The following is a 15,147-nucleotide window of genomic DNA, read 5'->3' as shown; positions in this document are numbered from 1 at the left end:
GCACTCTGCTCCTTTTAGAAGGGTTTTATGTTGGTGCTGAGTTTGTTTCCCCCAGTCTCTTCCTCCCCTCTATGAGCTGAGCCCAGGAGCTGCAGGCAGGAGGCACCTTGTGGTATCTTCTGTCTGGCCACCACATCAGCCACTACAAAGAAAAAAGGATGCTGTAGTTATACCCACAGCTGCACCCAAATGCGGTGTCAACCGACTTGCTGTCTCTTGTCTTTTGGCACAAGAGATTAGGCAAAGGATCCCCAAACAAAAAGCAAGAATATGGATTTTGAGCTGAAGTACAGCTGCCTGACAGTGTGTGTGATTTTCCTTTCTCTGTGCACTGTGCTGTTATGTCACAGGAAGTTAATAATATTTAAAACATCCCCCTGCTCTTGACACCACCCTCAACGTAGTGTTCAGCCACATCAATAAAATAATTTCCAGAACAGTTGTCAAGAAGGTTCAAAGCTACAGTCCTTCTGTCCAAAAGTTGCAACTCCGAACTTCCACGGAGGACTGTCCATGATAAAAGGTGTTATTTTTCTCAAAGCCACCTAAAGACTTCTCAAAGTTAGTACTAACTGATAAATAGTCGTGGTTCTACCTGTGCTAACATTATCACACACCCCAGCAGGCACATAAAAACCGACGTGCAGCCCCGGGCCTTATTGGTTCCATGTGACAAACGCTTCGTGCTGCAGCGGGTTGTTGTGCTGAAAGCTCTTTTTTTCTATTTCACCCCTGGAATTTTTCACTGGCTGCATCCCTTCCCCAGATGCCGTGTGTTGTTAACCTGCTGTTTACCCCTCCAGGCTGACGCTGGGGAAGCCCCTGGGAGAAGGCTGCTTTGGGCAAGTGGTCATGGCCGAAGCGGTGGGGATTGACAAAGACAGGCCCAAAGAAGCGGTGACCGTGGCAGTGAAGATGTTGAAAGGTAAGAAAATTGGGGTGGTTAGGGATCAGAATGGGCAAGATGTGGCAGTTCTCATCCGCGGAAAGTTTCTTTTGTGGCATCTGAACTCTGTCATCGTTGGGGGGGAGGTCAAAGAGCGCATAGCTGACCTCAGCCTTCAGCAGTTTGGGGTGTAAATCTGTGCCCTTGACAGCCTGTTTACCTTGAGCAGTGAGTATTTGGGAGCCAGGAGATGTATTAAACATCGTGTGGGTCTCTCTGTTTTCAGTTTATTTCATGTCAGAGGCTAGCCATGTGTAGTTCCTAGCCCATTCAGCCCAGGTGGTTGGTGCCTATTTATTTTGAATTTAATTGTAAGGGTAGTTTGCAGGAGATTATAGTTATTGGTGGTTTGATAGCTAAGGACAATTTTTTTTATGTCTGGTATTGCTCTGCTGCCTCAACATTAAACACTGAAGACTTAGTTAGTCCATCAAAGAGGTTGATACTATTTTTTTAAAGACATATGACTTTGTGTAACATACAGTGTATTCTGCATTTTGTGTCATATATTTTACACCAACTGCTGAGCCTTGGTGGAGTTCAGGCTGGCGTGCTAGAAAATACAAACCGAACCTGTTTCTTCTGCAGATGATGCCACGGAAAAAGATCTGTCTGACCTGGTGTCAGAGATGGAGATGATGAAGATGATTGGGAAGCATAAAAATATCATCAATCTCCTTGGAGCCTGTACCCAGGATGGTGAGTAGGGAACAGAAAGTAAACCAGGACTTTCCAACAGGTCTGCGAAAGTCTCATTAATCATAATTTTTCAAGAGGTTTGGAGGAAGCAGTCATGCAGTGATGGGATTTTTAGGTATTTCTCTAGCTTAACAGCAATATTTTAACTTCTGTGTCTCATTATAGCTGTAACCTTAATATGAGAAGGGGTACTGTATCATATGAAAACTCTCTAATCCTTTGCTGTAGGGAACAAATGACCTTTTGCAGGGGCATTTACCCGTGCCTGTTGTTCTGAATTGCCAGTCCTGCTTCAGGAGAACTTTCATCCCACGAATTCGAAACGAGCACTTTTAGTCCGGGAAAGCTAATTATGGCACGACATAAAGCCACGCAGGACGGCATAAGACTCTGGAAATAAACAAATTAAAAAAAATAATTTTAAGGAGCGTTTACCCCTTGTTTGAGGCCTCACCGTATTTTTTGACTGAAAATGTTTCTGTTCCTCCCCAGGCCCGCTGTACGTGATCGTGGAATACGCTTCCAAGGGGAACCTGCGGGAGTACCTGCGCGCCCGCCGCCCCCCGGGCATGGAGTACTCCTTCGACATCAACAGGGTGCCCGAGGAGCAGATGACCTTCAAGGACCTCGTGTCCTGCACCTACCAGCTGGCAAGAGGCATGGAGTACCTGGCCTCACAAAAAGTAGGTGGAGAGCCTGGCAAACAGTGCACGGAGCACCTGATGTGTGTTTCTGTGTATTTTTTTCCCCTCCACCCTCCCATTTTAGTTTTGTTCTCACCTCGTTCATGGTCGAGAATTGGCTGGGAAGGATGAGCTTTCTCCAACGAGTTGCATAATCCGTGCTCTTGGAGATCTGTGGGAAAGACTCCTGCACTTTTTTTAAGGGTTTTTTTTTTTTTTCATCTTTGTTTAACGATATCGCTAAAACGAGGCCCGGAATGGATCATTTAAAGTAAATATCGCGTGCATATGTGCAGTTCGAATTCATAAGCACAGGTGGTCACTTGATTACACAAGTCACATTACTCCACCCGTGAGACAGCAGGCTCTGTTTGCCTTCTGTTTCCAGTCAAATCAACCAGATCCACTCACATAGCGATGTAAAACAAATGAATTCGGTTACTGAAAGGATCTACGGAATAATAACAGGCAGAGTTAAGAAGGCCCAAGACACCCGGGCAAAAATAGTGAACAGAAGAGGCAGAAATAAATGGAGTGTATTAGTCACTTAAATTATGCACTTTACTTAAAACTAGTGTTTGCCAGGAGAGCAAGCTTGTTGAAAGAATTTATTTATCCTGTCATATCCCCAGACACTTATTTCTTAAACTTGGTCTTCAAACGCTTTTTTTTTTTTTTTTTAACCGGTAATTTGATTAAATTATATTTATGAAACCTTAAATAGCCCTGTATAACCAACTCTGTAAACATACTGTGGCTTGGTGGACAAGCAATCATGAATACCCTGGGCGGTGTTTGGGACCCGATGGCTAAACCAGAGCAGCAGATCCTGATGATAAGTGCTTCCTGCAGGGTGTGGAGTGGTTAGTGGGATTTATTCCGATTTCCAGGCATGCCCACTCCCAAGCACGGAGCTCTTTTTAACCAAAGACCAGGGCTGAGAGTGACCCTCCATTCCTGTTGCGTGGAGTCATGATTTTGTTGCTGGTGTTTTTTTTCTGCACTGGTAGAGGCTGGGGGGAGAGAGGGAATCTAGGTTTAATTTTGCTTTTATTCTTTTGTTTTGAAACAGTAAATCTTAGCCTGGTAGGGTCAACAGGGTGATGTGCATGACACCAAAACTCTTCCAGTGGAGTAAGCAGGAGTACTGATTAGGTGACACAGCTCAGGATGTCTCTTCCTAAGATTAATGAAAGGCTTGCCTGGCACTGAGCCACGTCTCAAGAAAACAGAGCTGATGTGAAAGGCAAAAATAAACCTTTTGCTTGGCAAATCTTGAGAACAGGAGGCGTCCTGCTGAGAAGCTCTGAGGTGCTGCTGCAGGACACTGCCCAGAAGGTGTGTGCATGCACAGAGGCACACGGTGGAACCACAGCATCCTTGGTGCAGTTCCTTGGCCAAAACACTTGACTGGTGCTGTGCTGAACTCGACAGAGGGAAAACAAAGGCAGCACAGAGCAGAGCTGTGCATTCCCTTGCTTCAGATAGATCCCACCATTTCTGTTTGTGTTTCACGAGTCCTTTTCCCCTTAGGGATCCATTTACTGAGCTGGAATAATAAGAGAGCTGGTCTTCTCACGGTATTTCCATCATGCAGGAACTGTGAGAAGGCCAGTGTTCTTGTTATTTCAATCCAAGAAATGGCTCACTGAGACTTCAAAAAAAAAAAAAAAGATGTTTGTGCACCTACTTTCTGCCTTACAAAAAGCTTTTGCCTTACAAGCGGTCGCGCTTAGAAACAATATCCTATTTCCAAAGTTGGTTGGGTGCTTTTGGAGAGCAGGAAGGGGTGGCCCATGTTGTTTCTGCTACCATAGCATTGCTGATGCTGAATCAGAGGGCTGATTGGATGCTGAAATCATGTACTGTTGTCTAGTCCTGTGCACATGAAGGCATTGCTGGAGAAGGTTTTTCCTGGCACTTCCCCGTGGCTTAACCCAGTGAGGATCAGAAATTTCGTAGGCTCATTTGGCCCACGTGGGATAAGAGATCTCAGCAGATGGCTGGGGCAAATTGTAATGCAAGAAAGAAATCAACTGTTATGTTGCTCTTTGTAGTGGGTCTGTCCAGCATATCTGTGCACACAACTGAAATAAAGAGTACAACACAGAGTCATCCAAAATTGGGGGGGGGAAATATATATTTAAAACTTGAAAATAAGCAGAATAGCCTGGTGGGATTCCAAATGCCACGTTTCTTCCCATGCTCCACTACCACATTTTATCAACCCTAATAAGGCCACTTAAACACAGAAGTAAAGTCCTTTCAGTGTCAGGGTAATGCTGACATAAGGAAACATCTCTCAGGAGATAACATGTTTAGTTTCAGTATCAAAACTGTTTTAAATGCAAACAGCCAAACCCCAGTCGTTTTGGATTTTTTTTTTTTTCTTTTCATCATTAAATTGTTACAGTCTCATGGTTGGAGTAAATACACACACCCTAGACATCTAGTTTACAATTATATTAATATCTTTAATAATAAGATCACTTGCACTGATCCAGATTGTCAACTTTGAGCTCTGGTGAGACAATATAATTTAAGAGAGGCAACACACACAATAAAACGTTCATTAACAGTCTTTGCAGTGAACATGCTGCAATACCTGTACCTGAGCACACGAAATGGAGAATGAATCACAAAACGCTTGGCACAGTTTGGGTCACCACCCAAGCTTTCAACCTCAGCCAAAATAAAAGTTTTAAGCAGGCCAGGATTCTCTAAGAGACTCCTTAGGGACTTTGTTCAACTTGGAAACAGCAGCTGAGGGGATGGATTGCAATAATTAAGAAAATCATATTTCACGGGCTCGTTATAAATGTGTGGCTTTCCCACCTTGTTATTCAGGTTAAATCTGTAAAAGGGGACTTAGTTATGGTACTGGAAGCATTGGAAGTACTTTCACTTTTACAGCATTTTATTTCAGTGGGCTGTTTTTTTTTTTTCTTCTCTCTTTCCAGTGTATCCATCGAGACTTGGCTGCAAGGAATGTTTTGGTGACTGAAAATAACGTCATGAAAATAGCAGACTTTGGTTTAGCCAGAGACATCAACAATATAGATTATTATAAAAAGACTACTAATGTAAGTGGATGGTTTTCTAATCTCTGGAAACAAGTGTTTCTTCCAGCGATTCATTTCAAAACTGTGTGGTTGTAAACTTAATGGGCTTCTTGTGCAGCAGCCTCACTTTTCATCTCTGACAGAAAACAGGGATCAAGGACATAAGCATTTCTGTCCCCTCTTACAGTGACAGCTAAAAAGATAAGCAGAGAGGCTGTATATTGTAGGGTTAGAAATGCTAAAATGCAAGAACTTTTTTCCCCTGTGTCCCTGACTCCAATCAAGAAGATAAAACATTTTGGATGTAGTATTGGTGCCTAGTTTGAATTCCTTACACCCCCTCAGGGGATCTCTTGAGGTCCTGCTGAGCTGCCCTTGGGTTTTGATGGGAACTCTGCACAACTCACTGAGTTCTTCAGACTTTAATATTTATAAATATGACTTATTAATATGTATAAATATGACTTCATGTTAACTGTCATTTTAAGTGGCTTATCTACGAAAATCACTAAGTGAATTAGTGGCATTTTACTGGTGATACTTTCCTGCTTCCCAAAGCCAGAAGAACCTGGTCCACCAGTACTGGAGGGGATTGAATCTTCATGTCACACTCAGCACAGTTCCTGAGCTCCAGGCAGACTTTGTGTGCAAAGCAACAGGCAGCTCTGACTGCGAGCTTTGGGTCACTGCAAAAGGAACAGGAAAACAAAATTCTTGGGTTTAGTGATCAATTTATTTTTGCAGGCGGGCCTGGTTTTCAGAGGTTTATTGGTTGTGGTGTTTTTGTCTTTAAAGAGCTGTAGTGAAACGGTATTTTTGATTTTGATCTGCTTGTCCTATCATTCCCCTAGCAAGCAGTCTGGGAACTTTTTGGGAACTCTCAATGCTTTTAATTTTATCTTCAGTGTCTATATCCATTTAACTTAACAGTGTCCCTACTTTTGCACATTTCACTAGTTTTTCCACTGAAAATGTTAAAGGTAAATTATGTGCTGGTTTGCGTTAGCAGACTTCTCTTTGAGAATTGATTAATCTTTTAAAAACAAAAAAAAAATTATGATGCTGAAATCATCCTGGAAATTGCTGCCACTGTAATTTTTTTTTCCTTCCCTTCCTCCCCAAACTCACAGGGACGGCTTCCAGTAAAGTGGATGGCTCCAGAAGCTCTGTTTGACAGAGTTTACACACACCAAAGTGATGTGTAAGTGGTCTGATTTGAGTGGGGCTTGGGGGGTGGGAAGGAGGGTCGTTTCGACGTGTATCTATAAAAGTTTGGGATATTTTAAATGTATTTTGCTGTTGTCCTTTACCTTTAAGAGTTTTCTTTCTGATTTCGTTCTGTTTCACGTATTAATAGATGGAACAGGGCTTGCCCTTAGAAAGTGAGGATTTTATGGTAGACTGCTAACCAGTGCTCTGTTACTAATCTGCCCGGCTTCAAAGCACATGAAAGGTGGAAAATGCTAACCTCCTTCTGTCACTGCGGAAGTTTCCCCCCTTGAACTTATTTGCGGATGTGCAGCTACAAAGAGTCTATCTAATTTGCTCGGCTTTTGACATACTCTGGACTTCCTTCAGGTTTTTAAAAAAAAAAAAAAAAAGAGAGAGAGAGAAAAGAAAGGAGAAAAAGAAAAAAAGAAAAGGGAAAGTTCATGAAAACTTCTTATAAAAATCCGTGCTAAGATTAGGGATAATAAAAGATAGGCTGGTCATACTGGAGAAGATTTTTCACTGGATTTTAGGAGTGGTGTTGCTTCCCAGCAGTAGTTCACATATAGAAGGAAATCACTGGACTCTGACAGTCCAAAAATCTTTTAATGTGAGCACAGAGTCTCTTGGCTGATGCAACTGCTCAGGATTTATTCTGCTAGCTGTTACAGTTTGGTGTGCATTGTGCTCGAAGGAGACGTGTATTTCTTTTGCAATGCAGATGAAGATCTTAAGTTATTTTTATTTCTCCGAGAGAAGCTGTCAGCTGTAAAAGGGGCTGGATGCTTCCCAACACAGGTGTAAAAGGTTATGGATGTGCAGGGTTAAAAAGAAAAAAGGCAGGATGGAGAAAATAAGAAGCATCTCCTCTGTCTTTAACCTGCGTGCACTTCCCGAGCTGATCTCTCCTTATGAAAACCATTTACCGAGGCGTTTCCTGCAATCTTTACATCATTTACAAAGGAAACTGTATACACAGGTTAAGGGTGGATCAAACTTGTGCTTTAAAATAACATCTTGGCAAAATATTTAGGTGAACGTGAAGTAAACCACTTCACTGGCTGGGGGCTGAAAGTCAGGTCTGAGCTCCTCAGCACGAGCATTTCAGTGCCGGCACTCGGAGATTCTTGGCCCCGTGGTGGCTTTGAAGATGGCTAAAGATAATATTATTGTAAGTTTGTGCAAACAGTTTGCTAAAATACCCTGCTGCAGAGCTGGGGGAGCTGCAGAGGAGCTCAGGAGCCATTGCAAGCTGTGTGCTGTTGCTCACCTGGCAGAGCTGCCTGCCAAAGAGCCCCAGGTTGCCAGCAAGACGTGATGAGGCAGGCAAGCAGGCAGGAAAACTGCCTTAAAATGATCCTCCTTCATTTCCTAGCAAAAGTTAACAACAAAACAAAACAAAACAACAAAAAGAAAAGAAGAGCAGGGTGATGCAAAATATTTTTGTTTTGAACAGTCTGCTTTTTCCAAAATATCCTGCCACATAACTGCGATCCAGCTGAGCTGTGAGTGTTCTGTAAGTCATTAAGCTGTGAAGATGCAGTTCTTTGCAGTTTTGCAGCTCAGAGCACATCAGACAAAGGCAAAGGGTGTGTTTGGGAACATGCTGGGGTCAGTCCCCATTCTGTATGCTGTCCATGCAGCTGATGCACTTCCCAAATTGCTGTCCTGCTCCAGGCAGTCAGACCTGGGCAGAGGCTCATTTAAGCATCTCTTAGGAGGGATTGGAATTCTCTGTTTCCAGCAGTCAGGCAGATCTACTAATGCAGTTTTCTCTTTGATTTGCAGCTGGTCATTTGGTGTGTTAATGTGGGAGATCTTCACATTAGGAGGATCACCCTACCCAGGAATCCCAGTGGAGGAACTTTTTAAGCTGCTTAAAGAAGGGCACCGGATGGATAAGCCTGCCAACTGCACCAATGAACTGTAAGGACCCTGATTTGCTGTACCAGGGTTGAAGGGCACAGTTGCACTGAATTCACGTGTTTAATGCTACCCCCAGCGGAATCAAACATTGTCAGAAGTGCTTGACTCTAAAATTGTGGGTATAGATCCTTAAAGAAAGAGTATGAAAAGGATTTCAGGAGATGTTTGGAAGAGGAGGCTTCTTTGCACACCCTGCTGTGATCCTGTTGAAAAAAGAAGAGATTATCTGCAAGCCAGTCTCTGACAGTGTTTTTACACCTATATTTGCTTTAGTATTATTGACATGAAAATTCATAAATGCTGCACGTACCACTGACCACACGATATGTAAGGCACACCAGACCGCTTTTGTACACCAAAAAATACATCTGGGAACTTCTGTGTTAGCACAGCATTATCTCCTGGTGATGAGGGGAGTGTGATTTCCCTTTCTGATATTTCAATATAGACCATCTTTTCAATATCGATTATTTTTAATTATTTTCCCATTTTAATTTCTTCACAAAAACTGCAGTCCCTTACATGCAAAAAATACTGATGCGTGTGTAATTTAATACCTCTGAAATTTAATGCCTTTGAAATTGCTGGCACAGAAGGCTGCAGAACTGAGTCCACAACCAGGCAATTTAGGCACTGAGCTGGGGACAGACAGGAGTAGAAAACACCTCTGAGGGCGGGGAGTGTTGCATGAATTTGGGAATTCAGTGGTCCACGTGTGGAGCTGTGTGTGCTCCCTGCTTTGCTGGGGAAGAACAACACGGGCTGTGTGTGTGGAGAGGCTTGCGAGGAGGAGAGGACGCGTGATTTTAATTAAAGCCGAGCAAATGTGTGTTTCTTACAGCTACATGATGATGAGAGATTGCTGGCATGCCGTGCCTTCGCAGAGACCGACCTTCAAGCAGTTGGTAGAAGACTTGGATCGGATTCTCACCCTCACAACTAACGAGGTGGGTAAATCGTTCCCCTCCCTAAGCTGCCCATTAGGACAAACGGTTCAGGGGGCAGATGGAATTTATTTAATTATGAAATCTCGCTCAAGTTCACTTCTTGTTCTGTTTGTTGTTGTGTCCTCTGAGGTTACACGCAGCTAAACTACGTATCCTGTGAAATCCTCAACCTCTTGCCATTATGCCTTGATTTATGTAACTGAAGAGGAAACACACCATTAAACTGGTTTTGTTTATTGCATCTCTGGATGGTTTTGGCCTGGCAGTGTGGAGGGACTGCATGCCACAGGTTGAGAGGCGATATTTGTGTTTCAACATGAGTTTCACCTGAAGGAGGGACGTAGAGCTCGTGGTGTTCCTCATTTATTGGCTGGGTTCAATCCCCAGCCATGATATGTAGGTCAGAAGAGGAGAAACTGTCAGTGGTAGATTTCAGATGATGTGTGTCTGAGAGTGAATTATTTTCAGTGAAATAGCTCTCTCTGTGGAGGGAACAAGGACCCACGGGGGACGTGCAAACAGCCATCCAATTATCCAAAGGTCCTGCTTAGCGCTGCTTCAGGTTGGGATGTAGGCATGCAGAAAGGGTTTATTTGAAGAGTGTTCTTTCAGAGGTCTGAGATATTATTAGTCTTAGCAAGGAACACACTGATTAGGGTATTCACACAGGAATCAGTTCTCTTATCACTAAACCACATGCACCTTTGAGGAAAATCACAAGTGATGGAAACGTTGATTCTTTTGGTGGAAACTTCTTTTAAGAGGAAATACTTGGTGTCCCAGAAATATTCTACAAGCTCCTATTACTTGTATAATGGGAGGAAAAAAAAAAGAAAGCACTTACACAGGAAAGTTGCAACAACTTGTTTAGACCATTTTGAAATGAGGTTTTCAGACTTTTTAATTGCTTCTTTATAAGGGGAGAAGGATGGATGAAAAATTTGAACCACTTCATGTGGCTTCTCATCATTACATTCTAATTTTTTAGAATTGTCAGAGAAATAAAGGATTATGGAGGAGCTTTAGGAAAGCCTGTGTACAATGGAGATGACAGGAGAACCCGAGGAAAGAGATACCATTTTTTTTGTAATCATCATTTGCCCAGCAGATCTGGTTGGAAAAGATTCTTTGGCTTCAGTAGCAACTATAAATTTATCTTGATTCTGGTTTTAAGGCTCCCTCCAAAAAGTGGCACCTTCAGGCACGGCTCAGAGATGGGGCAGGAATGTGGAGTCGGTGACGCAGCTCTGCCTCCCAGTACCATTTTCACCTCATCCCATGCTGACTGCCTCTCCTCCTGCCTGATTTATAGATGATTTCACGAGGCCAGTCGGATGGGCCGGCTGCCACTGCGGACTGCTGGGTGGCTTGGACTGGATACGTGTTTGCAAAGTCAAGAGGGAGGTTCTGGGCTGCAATTCTAAGCCTGGGAAAGGATATTGCTTTCTTTTTTGTGTGTGTGTGTGTGTGTTTAACTGCCTTGCCTTCCCAGTTCTGTGCTGCTCATAGACCTGGAATGATCTCAAAGGTAACCTGAAAAGGCCTTTGGGGTTATGTAAATTACATAAGAGTAGAATCATAGGAATGGAACGGAGGGGAAAAGCTCAGGAACGTGTCCAGTCCCTCTGATGGGGCTACGGTGGGATCCACTGTACGTTTGTCATTCCTGACAGATGTTTATGTGACTTGTCCTTAAAGATCTCTCCTCTGCTGTGTTTCGGCATCGCCCCTTGACAGCCCATTGCTTTGTTTCCCGTAATCTCTGATCTTTCAACATCAGACATTGCTTTTGTCCTATTTACTCTGGACATGGAAAGCAAATTATTTTGCTTGTCTTTGTAGCGCATTTCGTGTTCCTGGAAGCTTGTCTTTATCTCAGCGTCCCATTTTGCTCTGTAGCTTTTGACATCTCTGATTCTGTGTAATCTGCACGGTTTTCCACAAGTGGAGGTCCTTCATGCTTCGGTGTGACAGCACTTCTGATTATCCCCTCCACAGTGGCACTTTCCCTTTCCCCCCAGAATCGCACTGTTGACAAGGGGTCAGCCTAGTTTACCCAACAACCTGAGGAATTCCTAGGGCAGCCAATAATATCGTCTTCTGCATGTGTGCGAGTAGTTATTTCTGCTTAAATGGTAAAATCTTGCTCTTTTCCGTGTTGAATCATCACCTGTTGCGTTTTTAATGGGTTTTTTGTTAGGTTTTTTCCCCAAAAGACTCTTATTTCCCAAGTTTCCATGAGCCACATGAGCAGAAGCCAGAGAGTCAGTCTCCTGGCTGTGCTAGTTCTTATGCCCCTTGATGTGACTCTGGCCATTGACACTGGATAGGGATGTGGGAGAGGGATTATGGATCCCCTCCTTCAATACTGAATCCATGACTGAATTACATCGGGTCTTTCGATGTGACAAGCCATACCTGGATGGCCCTTGAGAGAGCCCTCTTGCTTCAAATACTGGGGTGCTTTCCCCTTCTAGCTGTCTAGAAAGCGGCTGATTATTTCTGGTCATTTAGGACTTATTTTCTGATCCACGGACACGTGCCAGAATCGCCCCTGTGGATTTTCCAAAAGCCTTGGCAGCCAGAGAGGCTGGAATCAATAGATCCGAACTCCCCGTTGTATTTCTCAGCATTTTAAAACTTGCCTTCCACACCCTCCTTTCAAAATGGTGACCAATTTTTTTTTTTTTAACTGTAACGTGGTAATGATTGAATTTCTGACTTGAAAAAATATGTTGGCCAAACAACTGAATTACCCCAAACCTAAGCACAGCAGCATAAAATACTGACTGAGGTGGAAGACTCGTCTCGTCAGTACGATCATAACTTGTGGTTTAGCAAATGAAGAGATTGCATTTAAATGAATGCAGCTGCCTTTAGAAGTTGAAAGAGAAGGAACATTTCAAGGGGAAAAATAACTTTATTCTCTTGCCAAAACTGTTGTTTCTAGCGAAAGAGCCTTAACCCAAGACTTGGATTCAGCAGATGATATTTCCTTTTTTAACGACTGCTTTGGTCATGGCTACTCTGGGGCACACAACACACACACACACACACACAAATATGCGCTGTAAAAAAACCCCCAAATCTTGAGAATTTAATTTTGTTTTTCTTTCTGTTCTTTTTTTTTATTATTATTATTTTTATTTTGCACGTATGCCACTGCGTGTTTAAACACAAATTTAATATCACGAAATACAAAACAGATATCCGAAGTGACCAAAGGAATATAAAGTTGGAAGTGTCTTTCCCTCTCCAAATCACTACCATGTGCTAAAGGAAAGTGGTTCTACTTAGGATGAAATTTCATTTTTATCATTGCGAGTGAAAAGTCCTCTTTTGATGTGGTTGCCATGTTTATTCCCACTGACACAGCTAATGCCGGGGATGTTGGGCTTTCAGAAAATACCGTGTTATTGGTTTGGTTTGTCTTTCTCTGCTCGAGCTCCTTGTTTTATGAGATGTTTGGAGCAGCAGGCAGCTTTGAGACGGGCGTAGTTTTTCAGCTTTCTTTTACCCGCCGGATGATCAGCCCAAATCTGAGCAGTGGTGATGCGTCCTTCCCAGCTCTACTCACTACCTAAAAAAGCACTTTGTTTGTTCTGTTCCAGGAGTACCTGGACCTCAGTGGACCTCTGGAGCAGTACTCCCCCAGCTACCCCGACACGAGGAGCTCGTGCTCCTCGGGCGATGACTCCGTGTTTTCCCCCGATCCGATGCCTTACGAACCTTGCCTTCCCAAGTACCAGCACATGAACGGGAGCGTTAAAACATGAAAGGGAAGTCCCACAAGAGGGATAAAGGAACAAGAAACGTCGAGCTACCTACCGTGTTACCACGCCCAACCTTTGCTCCGGGATCTTAACGTTTTCTGCTTGTACATATGAAATATTGGGGGGGGGGGGGGGGGAAAAAAACCCCAACAAATCAAAAACCAGCTTGGAGGAAATCAGTCAGAACCCACCTAGAGAATCCCATCATTTGCAACTTTTAAACCTTCCCAGCAAAGAATGCTCATGAGCTGTGTCTGGATGCCCATTCCTATGAATTTCCTGGCTTCCTGAAAAGCTGCGACAGACTTTGTTTGTACAATGGACCGGTTGGACTTGAGGCAAACTCGGGGTCTGCCTTTCTTGTTTATTTTGTAATATTTTGGAGAAAATATATGTTGGCACACACTTACAGAGCACAAATGCAGTATATAGGTGCTGGATGTATGTAAATATATTCAAAAAATATGTATAAATATATATTATATATATTTACAATGAATTATTTTTTGTATTGATTTAAAAAAAAATGGATGTCCCGATCCACCTAGCAAATTAGTCTCTTTTTTTAACAGCTATTTGCTAAATGCTGTTCTTACACAGAATTTCTTAATTTTCACCATCCAAGGGTGGAAAATACTTTGCTTTCAGGGAAAATGGTATATCGTTAATTTATTAACTAATTGGTAATGTACAAAACAGTTAATCGTTTATAGGGTTGTTATGTTTTTGTAATTTAAATGGCATTTCTATGCAGGCAGCACAGAGAACTAGTAGATTTATTGCTCAGACTTTACTAGTTTTCAGATCTTAAAAAAAAAAAGAAATATTTACAGTATATAACTAATTTGGGGGAATTAATCTTTTGATTTATTTGTGTTTAAATACTGCAGTGTCAGATGATTATTCTTATCAAAACCAAATCCTTTAGCAAGAAAGCCTTTTATTCTCAATACCTGTCACTTTAACAATTTAACTCTTTAGCAAGGTTTCCCCGTGGCCAAAAAGCAGAGTCATTCCATGCCAAAAAAAAAAAAAAAAAGAAAAAAAAAAAAAAGAGAGAGAGAGAAGGAAATTTTAAAAAGGATTCTTAAAAAGAGGAAAGACATGAATTTGTCTATAACCATAGCAGAACACGCTGCTCTAAAAGGAACTGAGCTTCTACCCTGAGTTGCACATGCATCAAATTAACTGCAGTTCTCTTCCCTGAGTTGGATAATGGGTTCCAGATCTTTTGGCCGGGGTCTTTTTGCCTTTTAGACTATCCCTCTATTGTAGCTTAAGTTAAAAAGAGAGAAGTTTTTATAATGACAGTTTGCCATAGGAATATCAGCGTCTTTTTAAGGGATTAATTCGTGCTGACTCCAGTATTTCCTTGTGATCCATCCCATAACAGTAGGTATAGCACTGGCCTCTGCTAAAATATCACTGTTGTTCGTATCTTTTTACGGAAGTCTTGTGTTTTTACTTTCAGAACACTCACATTGATGTGGCCATGGAATATGAATGCAAATCACACTGTTTTATGTGGTGGTGTGTTTGGGTTTGTTTGTTTGTTTTTTTTATGTTTATTTTTTTAATTTTTTTTTTTTTTTTAAATTGGGTAAAATAAGTATTAAAATCTGTTAACTTTTGTACTGACAATAAAATGTTTCTACGGATCTTAATGTTAAAATTACAAAAATAAATGTCATGCAGCTTATTTTTCCTAATCCTCTGTGTCATACAAAATGGTTTCCTGAACATCAAGAGATGGAACACGTCCAGAAATGCTTCCTGTTGACCTTATCATAGATCCTACATTACAAAGCCATCCTTGCTTTTGCCTCTGTCTTGGAAAATGCCTACTCATGAATAGCATGGGTTCTTTGAGTAAACATATGTGCAGTCTTTGGTGGAAAATGG

The 15,147-nt window shown here is 42.2% G+C and overlaps 1 protein-coding gene across 6 annotated transcripts in view; it reads left to right on the top strand.

Moving 5' to 3' along the window:
- FGFR2 (fibroblast growth factor receptor 2) overlaps window positions 1-14,939 on the top strand; it is a 77,713-nt gene extending 62,774 nt beyond the window's left edge. For 5 of the 6 annotated variants that reach the window (XM_027898885.1, XM_027898884.1, XM_027898882.1 and 2 more), the window contains 8 exons: window positions 804-925; window positions 1,535-1,645; window positions 2,138-2,328; window positions 5,289-5,411; window positions 6,521-6,591; window positions 8,388-8,525; window positions 9,367-9,472; window positions 13,084-14,939. In XM_027898885.1, coding sequence (XP_027754686.1) covers window positions 804-925; window positions 1,535-1,645; window positions 2,138-2,328; window positions 5,289-5,411; window positions 6,521-6,591; window positions 8,388-8,525; window positions 9,367-9,472; window positions 13,084-13,248 — 1,027 coding nt within the window. In that variant the 3' untranslated portion in view covers window positions 13,249-14,939. The remainder of the gene's footprint in view (window positions 1-803; window positions 926-1,534; window positions 1,646-2,137; window positions 2,329-5,288; window positions 5,412-6,520; window positions 6,592-8,387; window positions 8,526-9,366; window positions 9,473-13,083) is intronic. The other variant, XM_027898883.1, reaches the window with a different exon arrangement.
- Window positions 14,940-15,147: the final 208 nt, after the last annotated feature.

The sequence above is a fragment of the Empidonax traillii genome, unplaced genomic scaffold, assembly GCF_003031625.1.
Source record: "Empidonax traillii isolate 1590-97213 ecotype Southwest subspecies unplaced genomic scaffold, ASM303162v1 scaffold627:size381796, whole genome shotgun sequence".
NCBI classification, from domain to species: domain Eukaryota; kingdom Metazoa; phylum Chordata; class Aves; order Passeriformes; family Tyrannidae; genus Empidonax; species Empidonax traillii.
This window is presented reverse-complemented; position numbering and strand designations above follow the sequence as displayed.